General features: G+C 47.3%; 2 protein-coding genes across 18 annotated transcripts in view; one reads left to right on the top strand and one right to left on the bottom strand.

Moving 5' to 3' along the window:
- Window positions 1–828: 828 nt before the first annotated feature.
- slc4a5b (solute carrier family 4 member 5b) lies at window positions 829–15708 on the top strand. 15 transcript variants are annotated; one of them, XM_055513571.1, is made up of 28 exons: window positions 829–907; window positions 2047–2126; window positions 2538–2744; window positions 5454–5583; window positions 5666–5826; window positions 5908–6063; window positions 6243–6350; window positions 6997–7052; window positions 8070–8227; window positions 8293–8380; window positions 8465–8619; window positions 8833–8958; window positions 9044–9218; window positions 9299–9432; window positions 9502–9682; window positions 9758–9848; window positions 10121–10179; window positions 10494–10685; window positions 10833–10946; window positions 11214–11327; window positions 11658–11819; window positions 12153–12331; window positions 12413–12485; window positions 12576–12644; window positions 12729–12902; window positions 13012–13182; window positions 13681–13787; window positions 14020–15708. In XM_055513571.1, exons 2-28 carry the CDS (start codon window positions 2048–2050, stop codon window positions 14063–14065), a joined length of 3465 nt encoding a protein of 1154 aa, XP_055369546.1. In that variant the 5' UTR covers window positions 829–907; window position 2047; the 3' UTR covers window positions 14066–15708. The 15 variants fall into 15 exon arrangements, 14 of the variants coding, with proteins under 14 accessions (XP_055369546.1, XP_055369552.1, XP_055369545.1 ...); XR_008696343.1 differs by having other exon boundaries at window positions 12153–12485; window positions 13297–13787; window positions 14020–14061; XM_055513577.1 differs by lacking the exon at window positions 10833–10946 and having other exon boundaries at window positions 10148–10179.
- LOC114866498 (seizure 6-like protein) overlaps window positions 15001–22937 on the bottom strand; it is a 29677-nt gene continuing 21740 nt past the window's right edge. The window contains exons 9-18 of one of the 3 annotated variants that reach the window (XR_003787708.3): window positions 22580–22718; window positions 21885–22081; window positions 19343–19537; window positions 19044–19235; window positions 18351–18545; window positions 17382–17417; window positions 16822–16936; window positions 16490–16595; window positions 16261–16388; window positions 15001–16177 (exon numbers count right to left, since the gene is read on the bottom strand). Coding sequence is in view for 2 of the 3 variants with exons in the window: in XM_029168304.3 (XP_029024137.1) it covers window positions 16359–16388; window positions 16490–16595; window positions 16822–16936; window positions 17382–17417; window positions 18351–18545; window positions 19044–19235; window positions 19343–19537; window positions 21885–22081; window positions 22580–22718 (1205 nt within the window). In the remaining variant the exon portion in view is untranslated. Of the gene's footprint in view, window positions 16389–16489; window positions 16596–16821; window positions 16937–17381; window positions 17418–18350; window positions 18546–19043; window positions 19236–19342; window positions 19538–21884; window positions 22082–22579; window positions 22719–22937 lie in introns of all 3 variants that reach the window. The other 2 variants (XM_029168304.3, XM_029168305.3) reach the window with 2 other exon arrangements.

The raw sequence follows: 22937 nt of genomic DNA, 5'->3' as shown, positions 1-22937 counted from the left end.
CAGTTTTCTGAAAGAAACACCACAGAACAGCAGTGGAAAGACCTTTAGTCACTGTTCAGGCATTTGCCAATATAATGGAGCTGATACAAATGTATCTATCATATGTGTCCTACAGTGGAAACATCCACTTATCATTTACTGCTCCAGCTGCTCTACTAAAAATGTTTTCTACCGCCATCTAGTGGTAAAACAAACTGCTACAGTTTGAGTTGCAGTCAGATACAGTACACTAAGTTTATACTGTTTGTCATTTACTGCTTTTGTCTTAAAATAAAATTTTAAAAAATTAAGTTTAAATAAATATAACTAATAAATAACACTTTCGCAGTCAACACAATATTGGATAGATAGATAAATGAGTGAATATCATATTCATGGATATTATTATTCTACACATGTTCTACACAGGAAGTACTTTTGGTATTTCAAATAGTTTTTATAGTTACTGTAATCTAATCAAGGAATCTAAGAAGTTTTACATGTAAACAAAGATTTTTTAACAATGGGACTTCTTTTCTAACTGAAGTGAATCATCCCAATACGATGTTGTGCTGCTGCCGAGTTTTATTGCATTGTACTTCAACGTTCAACACAACATACTGTAGTTACTGTAACGCACAGGGGGGTTCAACACAATGAAGCATGAATGGATCACCCCCAGACAGACAGAGATGACGAGATCCAGGACACTGTTACTCAATGTGCATGATAGTCTGACCCGCTGCCACCACCCACAAATACACACACGCGCTGTGGTTGCATCAGTACTCAATAATCAGTTTGTCTCTACCGTCATTGAGAGCAGTTTCTTGGGGTGCCGCTGCTGCAGTTTGCTGAATAGATATAGAATAGAATATACTGATAAGTGAGTTCTGTACTTTGACATCGTGGACATCATTTAGATCAGGTAAGGTGATCATTTATATATTCCATAATGTCAGTTACGTGATTATTTGATGCTTTTATGTTTTGTTGTCTGCTAATTCTTTGTCAAGTTCACATTGACTGTCTTTATGCATTGAAGATATTTTATTTGAATTGGCCCACTCTGCACAGATGTAAATGTAGCTAATTGAGTTAAAAAGCTCATAAACAGTAAACTGTGTCAGCTTTGGTGTTTTAAGCATATGGTATAAAGGATCAGAGCTTGGGTGTTGTTGAATATCAACTGGTCACACGTTTGATGAGGGGAAAAATGAATGTAAGCATCCTTGTCTCCTCATAACAGATTCCTATAAACACATAAACTGAAGGTATTTTTTCCTAGTCCACCATGCAGCAACAAACAGGTTTCAACCATAAAACATGCTTTCATGCAATACATGCTTAATTTGTCTGGATGAATGTTCAGAGTAGCCATATGTTAAAAGCGCTGCTCGTTGTGATGTGTGTTCTCATCCAGTATCCACGAGTGTCTGCATGACTGCCCTCATGTGACTGTCCTTCACAGTCAGTGATCAGCGTTCAGGCACTAGTAAGCAATCAGAAATGACAACTATCGATCAGCCCAGAAAACGCCACCGGGAGAGTTTTCTAAAGGGGAAACACTGGGCCGAGTTCATCCTGAGCAAAGACAATGTACAAGACGCGCATGGATGCAGGTTTCCAACATTTATTTATTATTAACCTCATCCTGACAGATAGAAATAAAAAAACTCAACAGGGAATATTAATTGGAGTTGTTAGTGTATTTCATCAGACACATGGTTTTTAAACCTGTAACTGCAGCAGTTTGCAGGGTTTATGTGCAGCCCCGTGGGCTCCCGTCTCTTGAGCCTCAGCCTGGTCTCAAAGAGCTGCTGGGCTTTTCCATCGAGTTTTCCTCTAACTCACGCATTGATGTGTTGACGATGCGGTGCAACGTGTCAGCGCATGTGTGGACACATGGTACAGTGAGAGTCACAGGAATTCCCTGAGCAGGAGAAATGTCCGCATTGTGGTTTATTCCAGGTTTGTGTTTCAGATCAGAGAGAACGATGACGATCACTCAGTGCCTTTACGTTCGCACTAAACCTCTTCCTTTGAACTTCTACGCGTCTGTTGCAGGATGGAGCATCACGACGGGCAGCGGGAGCGAAGTAGGGGTCGCCGACGCTACAACGATGATGATGATGAAGACGATGATGGTGAACCGCAACGAATCGTTAATCTCACAGTTGCTGCCACGTGTGCGGCAGCTGATCTGTGATACAGTAATGTGAATAGTGAAGTGCCTCCCGGGCGCGTCATCAACCTGTAATAGGACATTAATAAATAAGTTATTAACCAGTTCTTTGCTGGACTCAGCTGATTCTGTACCAAAACAGTCAAATCTAGTTTTAATTAGGTTTTATTCCATTCAAAATGATCTCAATTGTTAAATAAAATATTATACAGTTTTATTGACACAAGTCAAATCACTTCTTTTTTTATTGTGTATTTCTAATCACTGTTTGTGCACTATTGCATATGTGTTTTTTCTTCTGTGCTTCACATAAGTGGACAGCGCATCGATCCGGCTCCAACGCGTCCGTTCTCTCTGCCCCTCTCTCCCCCAGAGGCGCAGCCCTTCTACATCGGCGTTCCCGTCTCCCACAGACGGAAGCGACGCCGCCATCGCTCCTCCGCCGGCGACGCCGATCGGCACGCGCACTACGACTACCACGCGCGCTGCGAGCACTCGCACCGGGGTCCCTGCTGCGACAGGGAGGAGCGCCGCGATGACGACGGGAGCGCGGAGCAGCGGGACCACGCGGACCCCACGGGTGGGAAACGAGACGCGCAGCGTCAAATATTGTCTAATACTAAGTAAATACTAACCACAGCTGGACGACGGCAGCCGTGAAAACTCTGTAGGATGAAAATCAATGATTGAGCGCATCACATCAATAATTAATAGGGACAGTGTCTTTCCTCAGCCGTTATTACAGTAAAGGCACATGAATATAATTTAACAGGCCACTCATTGTCACTCTAAGCATTTTAGAGGCATCAGTGTTTTCACATATGATGGTTGATTAAGTATCTTATGGGATGTTGTGATCTGAGCTGATGAGCAGCTCCAGTGCCCCTTCGCTCCCTGCTCTGGTTAAATGTGCATGATCTGCCCCATGCTGGGAAATAAAGACAATGTAGTAAATATGTTAAGATACGCTCTGAAATCCAGAAAGACGACGACAGCAGGAGGTTTTAGGGTCTTCCTTTGGTTTGACGTAAAAGCTGCAATACAAGGAACAAGGCTGTTTATAGTTTCAAATAAAGCAGGCTGACTTGAACCCTCTTGTAGCTGTAACAGGGAAGGATGAAGGAGGCTCCACACGCTTTCCAACGGCGCCTGCCGCGTTTCGCTGTTGCGCGACTTGTCCGGCGCGTATTATTTGTTAATAATCCACGTCGGAGCTGCGCTGTTTGATGCTTAAGCCGAAGGTCTGCCTGGATTTATCACGTGCGGCGGGTTCGAGGCTGCTGTGCATGCATGTATGTGATAAATATTTTGCAGCATGATCCTTGTTCCCATGGGGCCGCGAAGCCTGGAGCCTGTAAGCTGATTAAGGCTGAGGAGCTCTGAGCTGTGTGTGCAGGTTATTTGGGAAGTTTGTGACAGTTTTACGTGTGTTTTGCTGTGTTTTTACCCGTCTTACTTCGTGATCAGAACAAATTTAAAGCACAAGGATAGAGATACATACAGGCACTAATACAGGACTGAATGTGGAAGTTGTTTTTTTTTTTTTTGCTTGTGTTTTCTTGGAATGTGTGTGTGTGTGTGTGTGTGTGCGTGTGTGTGTGTGTGTGTGTGTGTGTGTGTGTGTGCGTGTGTGTGTGTGTGTGTGTGTGTGTGTGTGTGTGTGTGTGCCTGCAGAGAGCGTACTCGAGGGCCCTGTGGTGTGTGTCAACCCTCTTAAAGACTGTGGCTCTATGGAGATTTCAGTGGACGTCTGCAGCTCAGAGAGTGCTGCTTGTCTGACTATGAGGAACTGAAGCCACGGCATTAAATCAGCAAGAACATCTACTAGTTAAAATAAGAAAGGACGTATGTGAGGAGGAGTGGAGCCGCGGCCGTCTTCCACTGGTGGGGGACAGGAGTGGTGAACCGAGGACTCTTGACCTCAGCAGCGCGCGGGAAGCCAGACGGCTCAGTGCGTTGGCTGAAGGCGCAGCCGAGGACCTCTCACACTGAGCTGTGGCTCCAGGAATCCAGGTTCTACTAGTATGGAGTCACGCTGGACTCTAACTGGCTCCCAAACAGGTAAAAGAGGGAGGAGGCCCAAAATGGAAGAACAGCAAGTACTGGGGAGTGTAATTATTAGTTCGTACCAGTAATAATAGTGTTTGTTTTATGTCAAGGTGTTGAAGTTGAAGAACTGAGTAAAACTTTACTCTGGTTTAATCTCTGCTCTTGAGAATGTTAGTGTCTGTTATCAAGTGTGTGTTAAATCTTTACGATTGAACCACACATATTTAAGTGCAGAAGTGAAGTTTCTGGCTACAGTAAAAACAGTAACAGACGCACACGGTCGTTTCCAGGGCTTTGCTACAGTAAACTTTGCTTATTGAACCGCAGCGTCAGTATGTGCTGTGTCGGCTTTTTCCTCCTGCACAGACCCATCACTGTCTGTGCAGGTAGTTTGAGCTGAAAGCAGGGACTGAAGCAGCCCCATAGTGTTTTATACACAGTACTTACACCGACTGGACTGAGATTAGACGCGTGAAGTCCACAAACTAGCAGCGTAAGCGCCTCTGCTGCGAGCCACCGCCGCCCGGATACTTTAAAGAACGAGAACGCTGCATTGTGATTGTGCACTGAGCTCCAGTGAACCTAAATTACATAATTGTTCCTGCTGCATGGAAGCGATGATCATCTACGTCACTGTCACATGAGGCCTGTGGTAATCCCGATCAGTTTGTTCATGTGTTATCGACTCGGTGCTTTGTACGGGAGCAACAGGAAACTGTGAGACCAGTCACACACACACACACACACACACACACACACACACACACACACACACACACACACACACACACACACACACACACACACACACACACACACACACAGCGGTGGGACGCCTCCAGGCTTAAATGTTAATGGAGATTGATTTGCTCAGAGTAAAATCAGATAAAGGTCCCGGCTGACAGATTACTATTGCTATCAGAGCGTCATTAGACGACCCGACTGTTGTTGTCTTTTTAAAGAAGCATCGTGAGGATTGTTTAGATTCGATTTTGCTGTTTCTAATGTCACATTCTGTCTCACCTGCGGCGTCCTGGCTTTTATAAGGCCTCTGGTCCATGTCCTGCGAATCCAATTCCTCAGCAACATTCCTCGGATGTTGTGTTCCCGTGCGTCCGTCCAGAGCAGTCTCATGTGACGTCGCTATGGCGACCAGTTACTGTACACTGACAGCACGCTGTACAGTCAATGTGGAGAAATTATGCAAATTATAGGAAACTCTCTGCTTCCTGTCTGGCAGTGTCGCCCGCTGCGGAGCGCCTGCGCCACATCCTGGGGGACGACGACGGCTCCCCGACGCCCACGCTCTTCACGGAGATGGACACGCTGCAGCACGAGGGGGGGGAGTTAGAGTGGAAGGAGTCTGCCAGGTAAACGCGCCTCCACGCCCACGTTCACGCCGTACGTCGTTCACAGCGGCCCTGGGTGAACGCGCGGCCTCCTGCTCTGCAGGTGGGTCAAGTTTGAGGAGAAGGTGGAGGAGGGAGGAGAGCGATGGAGCAAGCCCCACGTGTCCACGCTGACGCTGCACAGCCTGTTTGAGCTCAGGACCTGTCTGCAGACAGGAAGCATCCTGCTCGACCTGCCGGGCTTCTCTCTGCCACAGATCGTGGGTGAGTCCAACGCAGCCCCTGCCCTTCCATCACAGCTGAACCTGTCGCTGCAGCCTCATTAGAATAAGTCTCTGACCGCAGATGAGGTCGTGGATCGGCAGATCGCCGACGGTCTCACCGCTCCGGACCTGAAGGAGAAGATCAGTTTTGTGTTGCTCAGGAAGCACCGTCACCAGACCAAGAAGCCGATCCACCGCTCGCTGGCCGACATTGGGAAGTCGTCCACCACTGCTTCCAGTGAGTGTGTGTGTGTGTGTGTGTGTGTGTGTGTGTGTGTGTGTGTGTTTATCGCCAGAGCCGTCCAAGCTTCTGATTATGTGCTTCCTTTGTTTCCTGCCTTGTTGATCGCCATCTGCTGATCTTTCATTTTAAACCCTCTCTTCAACTCGTTGCTTTCACTGCTGCTGATCTCTCAGACCGTAGTCCTCAGATTAATCTCAGTCGTAGCACTAGCTCAGCTTCTGGGATCCACCGCTCCACAGACGACCTGCGCTCTCGGCAGTCGAGCAACCTTGGCCGCCTGCGTGAGTCTGAACGCAACGTGCAGCAACACGCACACACACATGCAGACACACGCAGACACACACACACACACACACACACACACACACACACACACACACACACACACACACACACACACACACACACACACACATGCAGACACACGCAGACACACACAGACACACAGACACACACACACACACACACACACACCAAGGTTTTTGCCCACATCTTCGCTCCCATTAACCTTTGAATCATGATCTGATCTAATCTTATTGGGTTTGTTGGTTGTTTTTGTTAAGTTAGTTGTAATTCTCCCCCACAGATTCACATTCAGTATTTGTAGCCACTTGACTTTCCTCTTCTCCACTTCATATTATTTTGCATTGATCTCAACTAACCCAGCTACTGCGTGATTTTAACTCTTCCAGTGGCTTTGTGTGTCTTTACACTGTCTAAAAAATACAATGTGCTACTTCACGTTAAGACATTTTGCACTTTTGGGAATCTACAAGGTGAGAGCATTGAACTCTGTTTGGCATAAATAGATTTTATTTGTTATTTTCTTAGAAAAAGTAAGCTAAGCCATAAAATAGAGTCAACTAGAGAAACAAGTTACCATCTGAACTGTCGCAGCCCTTTGAATGCTACTGTGTTGGTTTACAGATCACTCCCAGAGCCGAAGCATGAACGATATTTCAGACACGCCGAGCACCGACCAGGTGAGCGTTCAGTTCTGTCTCACATCTACATCTACTATGAAGCACTTGTTTGGGCGCATTTATCACTGTGCACAGCTGGATGAAGCTCTAACATTACAGGAGAAGCCCTGACCAGCGCATTCGATTAGTTATTAAACAAAAGGCACCACTGAGTTCACACATGGGATTCATTCCCACGATTAGATCATGAAATTTGATTTGCATTATCTGCATCATCCATAACAGACACAGTCGCTGTCTGTGCCGCTATTGATCTGTAATCTGCTAATCTCCTGTCGCCTGTGGGAGAATAACAGCTATGGATCGTCTCTGCTGGAGTTCAGCACACAGTCATCAGCAGCCTCACGATGACGGCCTCCGTTTCTGTTTTCATGACGTTGCTCTATAAAAAGTTGAGCCTTGTTTTATGAGAAGGTGCGGAGCGTTGTCAGAGCTAATCCCGCTAATCCACCCAGCCTGCTAGCCGAGGTGGGAATTTGCTGAATTACGTCGGGCATGAATGTTTCTACTTACTGTTTGATGGTGTGTTTGTGTGTGATCTCTAATCTTCTGGTTTTTCCCTCAAACCCAACGCAACAAAATAAGGAATAGTTCAAATTCAGCCACCTGCTTATTCCTTTGGTTTGTGCCACGGCATGTGATTAAGTGAGAGACTCTTTTTAATTATGTGTTCACTAACGAGTGATCTGACCACACTTTTGTACTGGATGATGGTTAACTTGACTCAGTGGGTGGATTATTTTAAAATCATTTAATCATGTGTGACAGGGAAGATCTTTTAGCTACTGTTGCGTAGAACAAAGGCGTTGGGAAAGAAGAATTGACTCCGAAGGCGGCATTAACAGTTTAAGAAGTGATTTCACTTTAAGCACTCGCCACCCGACTGCCACGTGTTCCGTGGCACCTATTTCCCAAAGAGCTAGTCCACGTGTATTCAGTGGAATCCTTGAAAATGAGTCTTCAGTTCACTTTTATGGTCTTATTCCAGCCTCATTCATCGCCTGCTTCTCCTTCCAGCTGAAGAACAAGTTCATGAAGAAGATCCCGCGTGATGCCGAGGCCTCCAACGTCCTGATCGGTGAGGTGGACTTTCTGGACAAGCCCTTCGTCTCCTTCGTGCGCTTGGCTCAGGCCACGACGCTGGGAGGCCTCACCGAGGTTCCCGTGCCAACCAGGTAGTGCTCCTCAGCGCCCCCCGCTGGTCACAGAGGAAACCCCGCTAATCCACCCCATGTCGCAGGTTTCTCTTCATCCTGCTCGGTCCCCCCGGGAAAACCAAGGCGTACAACGAGATCGGACGAGCGATCGCCACGCTGATGGTGGACGACGTAAGCGACTGTCACCACCAAACACCAGCTGACACAGCATCAGCACCGCTGGTCTGATGATGTGGTCCGCTTCTCTCCTTTCAGCTGTTTAGTGACGTTGCCTACAAAGCGAGGGACCGTGAAGATCTGATTGCAGGCGTGGATGAGTTCCTGGATGAAGTCATCGTCCTCCCTCCGGGGGAGTGGGACCCCAAGATACGCATTGAACCCCCCAAGAAGGTTCCATCGGCTGAAATGAGGCACGTACGGCAGCGCACAGCGCACCAAGTGTGTGTTTTCACAAGTCAAAAGGATTAATTAGCATTAGAGTAAATGTAAAACAACGGAAGAACTGAATCAGAAATAGAGAGACAGGAAAAAGCAGCCGTAGCTGATCAAACCTGTGAGTTTAGGTTGACTTTTTAATGACAGCGGGAGACTGAGAGCGTGTTTTCCCAATGTTCTGTTGGCAGGAAGTCGGTGCTGAACCTGAACGAGCTGGGTCAGATGAATGGCTCGGCTGCCGGAGCCGCGGGGGCGGAGGACGAGGTCCTCCCGGCGCCGCATGAGCTCGGTGAGGAGCTGAAGTTCACTGGGAGGTGAGGAACCACAGCGCTCGCGTACAGTTGGTGCCGCCGGTTCAGCCACGACACGCTGCTGGAGCTCCCCGTGATGTTCCCACAGGCTCGGAGGTGGACTGTGGCTGGACATTAAAAGGAAGATCCCATGGTACTGTAGCGATATCTACGATGGCTTCCATATCCAGTCGGTCTCTGCGGTCCTCTTCATCTACCTGGGCTGCATCACTAACGCCATCACCTTTGGAGGTCTGCTGGGCGACGCTACTGACAATTACCAGGTTAGTAGTTCTGCTCAGACCTGGCGGTACTGGAAGAACCGGGCCCATAACGCTCCAGTCACAGGGCCTCTGTGCGTCAGGGTGTGATGGAGAGCTTCCTCGGCACCGCGCTGGCCGGAACCGTCTTCTGTCTGTTCGGCGGGCAACCCCTCATCATCCTCAGTTCCACCGGACCCATTCTCATCTTCGAAAAACTGCTCTACGAGTTCACAGAGTGAGTTTAAAGTACATTGGTAAGTGCAGCGCGGACGAGCGGGCGTGACCGCGCGTCGTCTCTCCTCAGGAGCAACGAGGTCGACTACATGGAGCTGCGGCTGTGGATCGGCCTTCACTCGTGTCTCCAGTGTCTGGTGCTGGTGGTGTCGGACGCCAGTTACATCATCAAGTACATGACCCGCTTCACGGAGGAGGGCTTCTCCAGCCTCATCTCCTTCATCTTCATCTCTGATGCCATTAAGAAGATGGTGGGTGACGTGTGATGAGGATGATGATGAAGGTGCAGCACATGTGAAATAAAGGACCTGCTGCTTCTTTCACAGGCAGCGTCCTTCAAATATTACCCCATGAACCGCGGCTTCAAGCCCGACTACATCACAACCTACAAATGTGACTGCGTCGCTCCAGACCAGGGTGAGTTTTTAATCCTTTTATTGCCTGTTTAGTTGATTCAAGGGCGTTTTGAAAGGGAATGTGACGTCGTGATGACGTCACAAAGACAGAAAGGAATAGTTCACAGATATGTGGCTTTTACTCTGTGATGATTTGTGCGCCTTGTCTGTTTCTGCCCCCTTTTTTGGATTCGTCTGTTAAAAAGTGAGTAAACGTGTGCACCGCACTCCCCTTGTGGACCCGAAAACCAAAGTTTTCATTACTCCAGCGTTGCTGTGGTTTTTGTCTTCCAGCGCCTGCCTTGGGTTTGAACGCTTCAGCGCCACTCGCAGATGATAACATGACTCTGCTGGTAAGTGGGAGGAGGCAGAAGCTTCTGTTTAGCATCCACATCTCTCCTCCTGACAGGGTTCTGCATCGCCTGATCCACCCGAGCTTCCAGTCTCCTCGGTCTTTGATCACGTGGCCGCTCTGTCACACGCGTGTGGAGGCGGCCTGTTGGAACTGGGTCACCTGAATCCATGTTAACACGTGACATGTGTTTCTCCTCCTGTATTTTCTTCTCGTGTTATCGCTTTACGTCTCGTTGGTTTCCCCTCCTCATTGTTCCTGTCCATCCCTGCCTTTAAACTGCTCTTCTCCCGTTCTCTCGCCCCGTCCTCCTAGTTTAACCTGACGGACCTGGACTGGGCTCAGCTGAGTAAGAAGGACTGTGTGAAGTACGGTGGAATGCTGGTGGGGGACTCCTGTAAGTACGTTCCTGACCTGGCCCTCATGTCCTTCATCCTCTTCATTGGAACTTACTCCATGACGGTTTCTCTCAAGAAGTTCAAGTTCAGTCGCTACTTCCCCACAAAGGTCAGCCGTCATCCTCATCCTGTACTGTAGCTCATGCATGTCATGTTCTGACTCAAAACCTCCTGTCATTGTATGAACATGAGCGTCGTCATTTCAAGCAGCCTCAACCCTCACACCTCCCCCACGCTCTCCCCCACGCCCCTGTAGCTCCGCGCCCTGATCAGTGACTTTGCCATCATCATTGCTATCCTGCTCTTCTGCGGGGTGGACTGGATGCTGGAGCTGGACACCCCCAAACTGCACGTGCCCACGGAGATCAAGGTCCACCCTCACCCCTACTGTTCCTACCTCTCTCCTGACTTCCAGCTTTTCAATCACGCGGATGCATTTTTCTGGATGATTATGTCTTTTATATGTCAGACTAAGCAACTTTTAAAACCGCCAGTGTAATAAATCATTACTAACAGAGGATCTCTTCTCTTCTTTGTGTTTTTCTGTGTGAACACCACTTTCATGTCTCCCTCCTCGCTGTCTGACACATCTCGCCACGTTTGTCCGCCCTTTGTCACATGTGCTGTCGACGCGTAGCTGAGGAAGCTAATCAGTGATTTTGCCATCTTTTTGTCAATCATGTCCTTTGTGAGTCTGGATATGTTGATGGGCTTAGACACCCCCAAGTTAATCGTTCCTACTGAGGTCAAGGTATTTGGGTTCATGTGCTTCTATCACGTCCTCTGTGTTCATTCTGCATGTTACAGTAGCACTAGTCCCTTAAATATAACTTTTATTCAATTACATTTATTAATTCGATTCCTTTTTATTATAAAATCTGTACATATCTGATTGCTACTGTTATTGGTTACGTTGCTTATAATCATTTGATGAATATAAACTAAAGTTTAAAAGCGTGATTATTTTCATGCCTAAGATTCTACCGATCCTGAAAACAGTAAGGTTTCGTGTACGTGTTGAAGTGGGACGTCTCCGCACAGCTCTCTGACGCCTTCTTCCTGCGTGTGTTTGTGGAACCAGCCGACGCGTCCCGACCGCGGCTGGTTGGTGATGCCGTTCGGTAAAAACCCCTGGTGGTGGTACGTCGCCAGCTTCATTCCCGCTCTCCTCGTCACCATTCTCATCTTCATGGATCAGCAGATCAGCGCCGTCATAGTGAACCGCAAGGAAAACAAGCTGAAGGTCAGCAAACAGACATTAAAAAAAAAAATGTTGTGCCTCTGTTGGAATTAGAATGTCAACTTTCACATTCCAAGGAGCTGAACAGATGAAAACTGAATTCCTTTTTCGTAACCTGATTACAGCTACTGTACTTTCTACATGTGTTGGCTCCAGAGACAACAACTTGTTAGATTGCTGTTAAACAAGAGCTGGAAGCAGCTTAAATAAATCTCAACCGACTTCATATCCTCACCTATAATCTAATGAGTTGATGCAAACATCATAATGTGAAATTGCTTCATTATAGTTGAATGACAGTGAGTAATATCACACCTGTCCCTGTGGGGTCTGCAGAAAGGCTGCGGCTACCACCTGGACCTGTTCTGGGTGGGCGTCCTGATGGCTGCCTGCTCCTTCATGGGTCTGCCCTGGTACGTGGCGGCCACCGTCATCTCCATCGCTCACATCGACTCCCTGAAGATGGAGAGCGAGTCCAGCGCCCCCGGGGAGCAGCCGCAGTTCCTGGGCGTGAGGTACAGTAGGCGCCTCCTGCTGCAGAGGAGCCCGGCTAGTTTCCATCCAGTCACAGTGTTTTCCTGTCATGGTGTGTTTAGGGAGCAACGGTTAACGGGCACGCTGGTCTTTGTTCTCACTGGACTCTCGGTCTTCCTGGCTCCCATCTTACAGGTCTGTCGTCCGATCAGTCACTCATTTCATGAAGGTGCCCTATTGTTTCTATTACTTTCATTTGACCGTCCTGCTGTTGTGTCTAATCAGTACATCCCCATGCCGGTCCTCTACGGAGTGTTCCTTTACATGGGAGTGGCTTCACTGAGTGGGATCGAGGTACAGCAGGAATTAGCATGCATTGATTTGTATAATAAGTAACAGTAATTATGTGATATGAGACAACGTGTGCTTTCGTTATAGTTCTGGGAGCGGATGAAGCTGTATTTGATGCCGTCCAAACACCAGCCGGACTTCTCCTTCCTGCGTCACGTTCCTTTGAGACGCGTCCATCTCTTCACCCTGGTTCAGATCATCTGCCTGGCTGTTCTCTGGATCCTCAAGTCCACGTTCCTGGCCATTATCTTCCCAGTGATGGTGAGTGAGCTACTGCGACAGAGAGGCAGAGGCCAAGTTAATGACAGATCAGTGAATAGAGCCTATACAGTGGGTGGTTCTGCTGACTGACACATATTCCAATATTCAGATTCTGGGTCTGATGGTTGTGCGCAAGGTCCTGGATCTAATGTTCTCACAACACGACCTGGCCTGGCTGGACGACATCCTGCCGGACAAAGACAAGAAGAAGAAGGAGGATGAGAAGAAGAAGAAGAAGAAGAAAGAGAAGAGGGCGGCTGAAGCAGAGAGCGACGAGGAGGTGAGGGAGTGCACATAGTTGTTGCTATTGTGTAGTGAGGTCTGTGTCGCTGTGTGCGCTAGCTGTGGTTTCTCTTACTAATACTGTGTGTTCTCCTCTTTGCTCTCTCCTCAGTGTTGCTGAAAAGGCACTGTATAACACATCTACGGTCTTTTTGTCTGTCCACTCTGCTCCTCCTCCTTAGCTGTTCACTCTATTAACATATTACCATCAGCGTTTTCCACTGAGGATTCAGGCTGGTGGATCTATATTTGTTACTGTCAGTACATCCAGAAAATACAGAAACTCTTAAGTCTGTCATTGCAGAAAGCGCCAGTGAATAAAGGCGACTTAAGGTTGGGTCCGGCTACAGTGTTAATGGGCCTGTTGTATGTTCTAGCACCATGTGGAACCGTAACCTAGTCCATGACAGTAACAACACTATAGAACCGATCATCCTGATCCCTAAAGGTTCCAGTTCATGCTGCACGTCCACCTTTTCCTCTGTCTGTCACTCAGCCCAACAGCTCGTCTCCCCCCTCAGTGAAGATCCCTATGGCAGTCATAGAGCCGGCCCCGGGCCCCGTCCCCGCTAACCCCCCACACCCAGAACCAAACGTCCCGTTGTGAGTACGCCGAACCTTCCCTCCACCTCTGCAACAGCTGGATCGCGATAGTGAATCAAAGCCAGTGGCTGAACTGCCTTTTATGTACTTGCGCTGTCTGACATTTTCAAGCATCTGATGTAAACACAAGCCTGTGTATTTACAATTTTCATTTAATGAAGTTTAGTTGGTTAAAATGATTAAAAGAGTGTGTGTGTGTTTGTGTGCACACGCTCTGTGTGCTTTCCTACAGGTCACAAACCCTCACTCCACCGTCACATCCCATCAAAATGAACTAGGCCGCAGGTACTGTGTGCTGAAACTGCACGTGCCCTACAGTGATCTGATTCCAGCGGACACAGGGCTCGGCTGGAACAACACGTAGTCACAACGCAGGCGCCTGCTCAGTCCCTTTGCTTCTCTGCTGCTGCGTTATTTCACCACATGCTATACTAGATGATATTTTCTGACAACATAATATATACCAAGATGTGTTTTTCACAACATACATGATTTTCTTTGACCACATACTACACAAAAAGCTTAATTTTAAAGTTAGCTGGTCCTTTCACATCACAGGACTTTTACAAATCACACAGCTGTTCATTTGGTGAACAAGCATCTCAGGAAACAGAAAAAGCTCCGTTTGATGTTGTTTGCGTGAGTGAAACTAACTCCAAACTTACAGAAGCATGCGGGTAAAGTTAATTATCAGTGTGAACCAACTAATCCCCAAATAAATAACAAATATAACACAAAGTCAAACATTTGGTCACAGGTGTAAAACGTCTTACCTGTGTCTCCATCTGCTGCGTCTGTCAGGGATAGAATGTTGTCCTGTTGCTATAGTAACAGTATAGAGTCCAACATTAAGCAGGTGCACCTATCTCACATACTGTAAGCATCAGCAACGTTTGTTATCAGAGCTGTTCCTTCTGCAGCAGCACAGAAACGGGACCCTGTTTAAACTCATTACTCACCAAACTCATCAATGTTGTCCAATATGTTCAGTAATAAATGAGAAGATGTCAGTGGAAATGTGTTGTTGCACCTGTTGGTGCCAATACTGACTGTGGATATTTGATGGAAGAATACTCTATGATGTGCAGCACTAAAGGACTTCAAAGTACCAGATGAAACTGGAATTTGGCTGAATAACATGCAGGAGCAGGAGGAGCTGACAGACATCTGAACATCTGGAACATCAAATTAAAGACATTCAGCAGGAAGACCATTTAGAAACAAAGTTTTGTACTTTTTATTTGAGTTTTAACATTATTTAGGGAAACTGTTAACATTTGTCGTCTCAATGAAAATGTACATTTATCAATCTGCATAAAACATCACTTATACAGTACATCAAAATAAATACGTCATCTGCTGAGTCGATTGCACTCAAAGATCGGTCAGTTAACGAAAACTACACTATTCACAGGGCGACGTCTGACCTCCACGTCTGCAACAATGCATGTTTTACTTTTAGCCTTTTTCACTAGCAGCTGGTCCAGACCTGGGGACCGAGGCCAGTCTACGGCGACAAATAAGAACACAGCACTGCATCGCACTCGAGCCCAAGACTTAATTAGCACTCGACTACAGCTAAAGCCAGACGTGGAGCGGCTGAAGTGAAAAAGGCTGGAAGGGGTCTGCAGGCAGGAGGGAGTCCAGGACAGGAGACAGGAAGCGCGGCCACGGTGGGGACACCAAAGCAAAAATCAAAGTCCACCTCCACTGCAAGAGCTGACAAATGAACCCCGAGACCCGTGGGGGTGGAATTCTCCACACGGCTCCCGGATGGGTTGGTGGCACCCAAGGTTACCACGACAACTGCAAATACGTCACCGAGCTTTGTTACAGTGGATGATTAGCATTCTAAAAGGCGTCTGGTCTGTTTTCTTGTGTTACTGATTTTGAATCCATGGTTTGGTATTTGTACATTAGTCCCTGGAAACCTCCAAAAACTTCACCATCACTATTTTGTGATGCACGTCTTCAGGTGTGCCCACAGCTGAGCCCAGTCAGAACCCAGAGAGGCTCACGGCTCTTTGACTTTAGATTTGTGTGCTGTGTGTGTGTGTGTGTCATCTTTTCAGACATTAAACGCTTGCTGCATAAATGAAATATGACCCACCACAGTTTTGGTTTTAAGTGTTTGATTTAAATGCTTCATTTAGTGAGCTTAATAAAAGCTTAAAACCCCTCGTTCCTCCTTCCGGTTACTGTGTCCTGTCCCAGACCTCTTCCCCTTCTCCCCTCCGTTACAGTAATTATTTCTGTCCCTGACATCTCGTCTTTTCTCACCACAGTCGATGATCTTTGGACAGAAGACTTTTTCCTCCGCGTCCTATTACTTATCCACACAGCTTGGTCTCGGCTCCTGCTTCACGTTTCCTCTCATGCTACCATCATTTCTGTCACGTCACAGGAGGAGAGAACAGGATCAGTCACTGCGTCTCATGGCAGAAGGGGCTGGACATCATCTATTTGTATTTACATGGCCTCCTCCTGGGTGGAGAAGGAGGGAAGATAGGATGAAGAGTTAGGACGGGGCGGCTGTTCTTGCTTCAGAAATGTCTTTTGTGACTCCTCTCCTCATATTGATACTTCATATTCACGAGTGTCCTGCCGACAGCCGAGAGAGAGGATGGAGGAAGAGGAGGCAGCATTAGCACAGTGCAGCATTAACAGTGTAGCGGATCATGTCTGAAGGCCTCAACACTCACTCCTCCGGTCTCGTAGAGCGGGTTGTCAAACTCGGTCTCCACAGTGATCTGTCTGTAAGGGTGGGGGTAGATGAGAGGCAGCCTTAGGTTGGAGTTATATCGACACCTAAAAGACAAGATGGGAGAAAAAAAACACATGAAGCAAAAACAATAATAAAATAAAGCATGAACAGGAACTTCAGACTTCTCCAGCACCATCATCAAATGGACCTCCACTAACAAGCTCCTGAGTCCTAAATGTGAGCAACCTGACCCGAGGAAATTCCACGTTCCACTAGAACACTGGTGAATATTTAAGACTGACCCAACTGCTCATTATGCACAGATCTCACCTCGTGACGTAGACATAAGCGCCTCCCAGCAGCACGGAGAGCAGAAGTACGAGGATGAAGACGGCCACGGCGATGTTCCCTCCATCCAGGGTGGAGCCAGCAGTCGCCTCTGCAACTGACACACCAGCAAAACAAGGCCAGCTCATTAGTGACTGTATAAACGTTCTTACATATGGACATAATGTTTTTAAAGGGACGAATGGAGCCTTGTTAAGCAGATGCAGGTGGATGCTACAGGTGAACACATGAACACACGAACACAGTGGGAATGAGGTCGCAGGCAGATGTTTGCTGCAGGTGGAAGAGGCCGCGTGCTTTCATTTCCCCTCTTTGACCCGTGTTGATCGTGTGTCAGAGGTTTGAAATCAGACGTGACGCCTTTTCAGCCCACAGCTTTAGAGCAACCCAAAACACACACACACACACACACACACACACACACACACACACACACACACACACACACACACACACACACACACACACACACACACACACACACACACACACACACACACACACACACACACACACACACACACACACACACACAGACTCACCTTCTAAAGCATGGTTGCCAAAGCACTCATGGTTGGCTGCAAGACATCATTCTGTCAGTCAGTGCATATGAAACTTTACATCACACTTCCTGTTTACACTGCTCTGCCCACTTTGACACCACTCAATCTGCAAGGGTTTTCTGGGTAAAAAGCTACGATGGAAGTAGTCATAGCGTTTACCTACTGGTCTCCAAGCAGCTATCTGAACCTTCAAATTAATTTTTAAGACAACATCTATAGTTGAGTAAAGCAGGAAAGTCTCACATCTGACACTTGGATTGTCTACTGGATAATCTGATGTGTGACAAGGTGTCATTCGACAACAAAACCCTTGTTTATTAGTAAGTAAATGCACAAACACTGGAATCAAGGTTGTCATTTCAATTCTGTTATCATTTGAGGACATTAGAACTTCTTAGATTGTCTTATTCTGACAAACATGTTAGATGAATCATTGAATTAGGCAAAGATGTACACATTCAAGGCTGAACTCAGTCAATTTAAACCTCATCAGCTCCACATCCTGGTCAGGCTTTAGGAAGCGTGACACCAGCACCTCTTTAGACTCCTGACAGCAAGTCAATCTAAAACTAAACCTGGCTGCTTTTCTACAGTCCTTTAGCATTTTCTTTTTAAAGTAAGTATAAAGTAGCTAAGACCTGTCTACTTCTACAGTAGCATGTGAGAACAGCAAGTGTGATTTGACTTTAGCTGTTGTACAGTATCAAAGATAAGGTAGAAGTGAAGGAGACTTGTTGGAGGTTTGGCTGCTGTGCTGAGCCTTGACTGGAAAACTGCTGTCTGGGAACAAGGACTTGGTGAACTTTCAGATGCAGGAGCAGGATCGGGATCAGGGCAAGGAGATCATCATGTGCATGCAGGCGATCCAGAGGTACCGAAAACAAAGGCTTGTTTCATTCCACACATGTTGCACATTCAAATACAGCCAACGGCAGATTGAGCTCTCACCCCTGCAGAGAGGAAGTGGGCCGCTCCAGAAGGACGGGTTTCCCAGGATGCATTTAATTGCCACCTCTCCAATGAGCTCGTAACCCTGGTAACAGACAAAGGTGAGCGACTCGCCAGGCAGGTAGAGCCTCTTGGACAGGATCTGGTAGCCGTTGTCAGGCAGGCCAGGGTTTTCGCAGGAGACTGAATCCTCAGCTAGATTGAAAACAAAAACGAAGGAGAGAAATGGATGGATCCCGTTCGAATTTCAACACAAGCCAGAGGTTTCTGCGTCAGAGCTCGACTGACAGATTTGACAGGCTGCGGCTGAGGAGACATGACTCATGGATAATCTCCACCCCCTCCTCCAGGTGGCTGAGGGCTGATTGGGACAGTGCATTAGCATCACATTTACATATCAAACACTCCACACAAACATTAATAACCCTGAAAAAAAAAAACACCAAGACGTTGTTGGTCCGGAGATGAAAATGCAGGAGATGAAGTCCCGTCTCCTCCAAGCAGAGATGCTCTGATCTGCGTCAGCAGAGCAAGAGAAACCCAGAAAATCACACGAACCCACTAGTGTGAAATCCTACAGCAGCGGCGCTAACAGACACACGCTGCCGTTTATCCTGGTGACAGCTTCCTGAATGCACGGACCTGGTAAACCCCAGGTTCCTCTGGAGCTGGGTGCTTTGTCTTAATACTCACGAACACAGTGAGGGAGTCGGGACGTCCACACAGGCGTCCCCGGCTCTCGGCCGTAGCAGGTGATGGAGGCGCCGCCCTGCAGGATGAAGCCAGGGTTGCAGCTGTACTGAATGGTGGTCCCCACCAGGAGTTTAGGGTCTGACAGGGACCTGGTGGAGTGCTCCACGTGGCCAGGATCTGAACAGTACATGACTGAGGGAAAGAAAACAACAATGAGAGAAAAGTGTTAGTTCTAATCCCCTAACTGAACTCAAATACTATGAAAATAATGAGCAGTGAACAAGGTGAAAAGATCTTACTTTTTTCACAGAACGGGGGCTGGGAGCTCCAGGACAGGTCCAGCTGACAGGTGAGAGTTTCCCATCCCACCAGGTCATAACCAGGATCGCACTGGTACGTGATACGGGCCCCTCGCACCAGGGCAATGTGGGACGTGGTCTTCCAGCCGTTCTGGATCTCAGGCAGGTCTGGACACGAGTCATTTCGGGACACCTCTGAGAGAGAAACGCAACAAGTTCCAATGACGACTCTACTCAGGCTTCAACTTAACAGTTAGAAGCATGAAGGCAGAAACTAGAGCAGCAGAATCACTGCATCTCTGATCAGGAATCAGCATCAGCCTGGAAATTAATCCACCATGTGAAGATTGGTGACGAAAAAAAAAACACAACAAGCAAAGAGCTTTCACACATCGTGTCCATAGTTCATTTAAATATGTGGATTAGTGCAGCTTTAAAAAGGATGATGGACCTGATCTTAGCTCTCCTACATTCAGCTTCAACTGCTGGAAACACACTAAAGATGAAATATTTTTGTGAGGAAACCTCACAAACCAGCACGCACTGATTACACAGGCAGAGAAGCAGCGGGAGGCTCAGCCCGACACACTCTTGATCGCTGTGAAGGTTTTTTTGAACAGAGGAATCTTCTGATCTTTCTCTTAAAAGTGTCCAGCTCAAACATTCCAGTCATATCTCCAGAGTCTCTGAATTTGCTCGTGCTTTGAGTTGAATCATTTTTCTCCATCAATCAGGCAGCTGTTGATGTAAATGTGACATGCTGGCCGTGCTACAGGAAAAGTCAGGTCTCACCAAGGTTATCAGGATTCATCTGAGGGTTTTAGTGACAATAAATAGTAAGTGTTAGTTTGGATCAAAGGGCGTTTCCCTTCTCCACTTAGGAGTTTACTCAGCTGAGAGAGGGACAAGTGTCTGATAGTGGTTTAAGCCATGAGATCAAATTTAGGATTTATTTAGAACTGTCCTACTTTATTTAGGACATAAACAAGCAGTGGTTTATTATATTTGTAGCCTTGTTGTTGCTTTTATTCTGAAAATAACTTGCAGACAGAAACCAGAAACAAAACAACAAATGAAGCCGTTTATGGACAGTGCAGCGTATGAAGGAAGTAAGTGTCCTTACGTTGGAACTGGAGTTTCTGAGTATTTGCTATGACTGATGGGGCATTTTTGCATTAAACTGTGCAGTATAATGGGTCTGCAGGGATTTGTAAGCGGATGGTCCTGAATCAATTATTCATTCGCTATTGACTTGGTTCTGCTGCTCGTGCAGTGTGTGTGTGTGTGTGTGTGTGTGTGTATTCTGAGCACCAACACGTCGTCGTGCACACTCAGAGAGAAGAGCCCCGCGTTTTCCTGCTGCGTCTACTAGATTCGCTGCTCGGGGGCAGACGTGCGAGAGTTTGTGGTGACAATTGGATGGTGTGCGATTTTAAATTGGTGTCAGGTGTTGGAACAGAGAAGCGCCGCCGATTACGGCGTGTAGCGGGAGGGAGGAGGCTTATTTGGCTGCTCGTGAAACCGAGCCCGCGCCGAGATGAAGCCTTTCGCGTGATGGTGAAACAAATAGGATGTGAGTGAATAAGGGCAGAGGGAAATGAAAGCCAAGACAAATAAAAGAGGAAAAGCGAGTAGAGGCAAGATGAGAACGGGAGCGGGCAGCTGGAAGGAGCTGAATGAAAATAAACCTTTCCAGATCCATTTAAGCGATAACTGTTACTTTATGTTCCTGTTACCAAAAGAGGCCATGGGTGGAAAAAGGCATTAGCTGCCACGACCACCAACAAATTGGACCGATGCACATGAGAAGGAGAACAAACATTTGGACATATTTGTTATATTTCTGCTGCATCAATCCGTCCATGAGTCCCAGTAGGCTCCTTGTGTTGAGGTTGGTATTTATTGGAACACCTTATTATTTGTATGCAGCAACTGAATAAAAGCCTCAGTAGCTTTATTTCATCAGAGCAATAGAGAAGTTACGTTTATGAGAAATATACAGTAGTAATTGCTAATTAATTTTAAGTTTTAATTAAAAAGCTGCTGCATCTGTGAAATTAAAAACATCTCACCTTCCGTCCGTCATGTCATCTAAAGCAAACCTGACTGACTTTAACCTCGTCTGAGACTTATTGCCTTTTTCCAGAGGCTTCCCTGATCCTAACGACGCCTCATTATTCCAAACCCAGACCCTCTGTCTTAAGGTTCATTTTCTGAGGCTCTGCTGAAGCCTGTTATCTGCCTTCTTTGTCTTCCACATGTCGAATGGGAAAAACAGCGAGCGCAGGTGGCTGCACTAATGCTGCACGAGTCTAGATTCACTTCAAGGAGTCTGTCTTCTTTATTACTGCAGAGCACAGGCACCAACTTGGAGAGTGCTGCGACACCAAGAAGCAAACAATGGGGGGGTGATGTGATGCTGCATTTTTACTGCCGCAGAGTAAAGCTCAAACACAATCAATGACATAACATGACAGCAAAGGCACACAAGGCAGGGTTTTGATCACTAAATTACTAAATAATAACTAAATTTGAGTCTCACCCATGTAGTTGATGATGAAGCCTTCGCCTTTGCCAAAGACGAGCCCCGCTGGGTCCGAATGGAAGGTGACGGTCAGGTCCGGGGTGGTGGAGGAGAGCTTGAAGGGGCTGCTGCCGCCCACATAGCGCCCCAGGATCCGCGTGGTGACCTCGTCGCCGTCGGTGATGGTCAGCATGTCGCTGTCGCTGATGTTCAGCCTGCGGATGGCGAGAGAAGCGGCGTCAGTTCAGGCGCCGATGACTCAGAGGGGAGTCGCGTCGACAGCCGACTGCGTGGGAGACGGGGTAACCTCGGAGGCTGATCGCCGAGTGTTTAACAGTCTGTAAACGCAGACATGTTGTTTGGCCTCGGAGGCTTCTGTTCAACCAGGCTGCGGCGTTGTTAATGAAGCAATTAGAAGGTCTAAAGGCACAAGGCTCCATCATTTAAAGGATGCAGCTGCTGATACTGGTCTGTACTGTAGCTAGCTTAGCTTAGCATAAAGGTTGTAAATAGTACCTAACATTGAAGCGCTCTAGTCTAATATCTCAAGGCTGAGAATAGATGAGACGCATCTAAACGAGTGCCGCGCCCCCTGCTGAGCCTTAGAAGTCCACGCGTACATTTTTAATGACAGCGTTAGTTTTTGGGTTGAGATGAACTTTTTGCTAAGCGTCAGTGAGTCAGTGTGTGTGTGTGTGTGTGTTTTTGCTCACAGCTGTACGTCGAGCAGCACTCGTTTATCCTCCCCGACGTGTATCCTCCAGCTGCAGTCCTCCCCCTCCCCGTACCACTCCGGCCAGTTGGGAGACAGAATCACCCCTCCCGGACCGCTCAGGTCTCCTCCACACTGGGCTGCGGGGGTAAAGCGGGAGGACGGATTGGAGACGGAGGAGGTAGATCAAGAACGAGACGGAAATAGGGAGGATTTAATGAGACTGAAGTGCTCAAAGCGTGAAGCGCAGATTGGGAAGTTGTAATGAGCCTTGTGCAACAACCGTCGCTACAAACTAATGAGTTCATAAAATAGCACAGCACATAGTAATAAAGAAAAAAGTCTCTGCAGGGAGAGTC

The sequence above is a fragment of the Betta splendens genome, chromosome 12, assembly GCF_900634795.4.
Source record: "Betta splendens chromosome 12, fBetSpl5.4, whole genome shotgun sequence".
NCBI lineage: Eukaryota > Metazoa > Chordata > Actinopteri > Anabantiformes > Osphronemidae > Betta > Betta splendens.
Note: the sequence above shows the minus strand (reverse complement) of the source record. Positions and strands in the feature narration are given on the sequence as shown.

What these genes read in the sequence shown, in the direction of transcription:
- slc4a5b (XM_055513569.1), top strand. Translation starts at nt 2,048, where the DNA reads ATGGAGCATCACGACGGGCAGCGGGAGCGAAGTAGGGGTCGCCGACGC. An exon ending in GTTCCATCGGCTGAAATGAG is followed by an intron (nt 8,620 to 8,832) that starts GCACGTACGGCA and finishes TTCTGTTGGCAG; the next exon opens with GAAGTCGGTGCTGAACCTGA. An exon ending in TCGTTCCTACTGAGGTCAAG is followed by an intron (nt 11,328 to 11,657) that starts GTATTTGGGTTC and finishes TTGTGGAACCAG; the next exon opens with CCGACGCGTCCCGACCGCGG.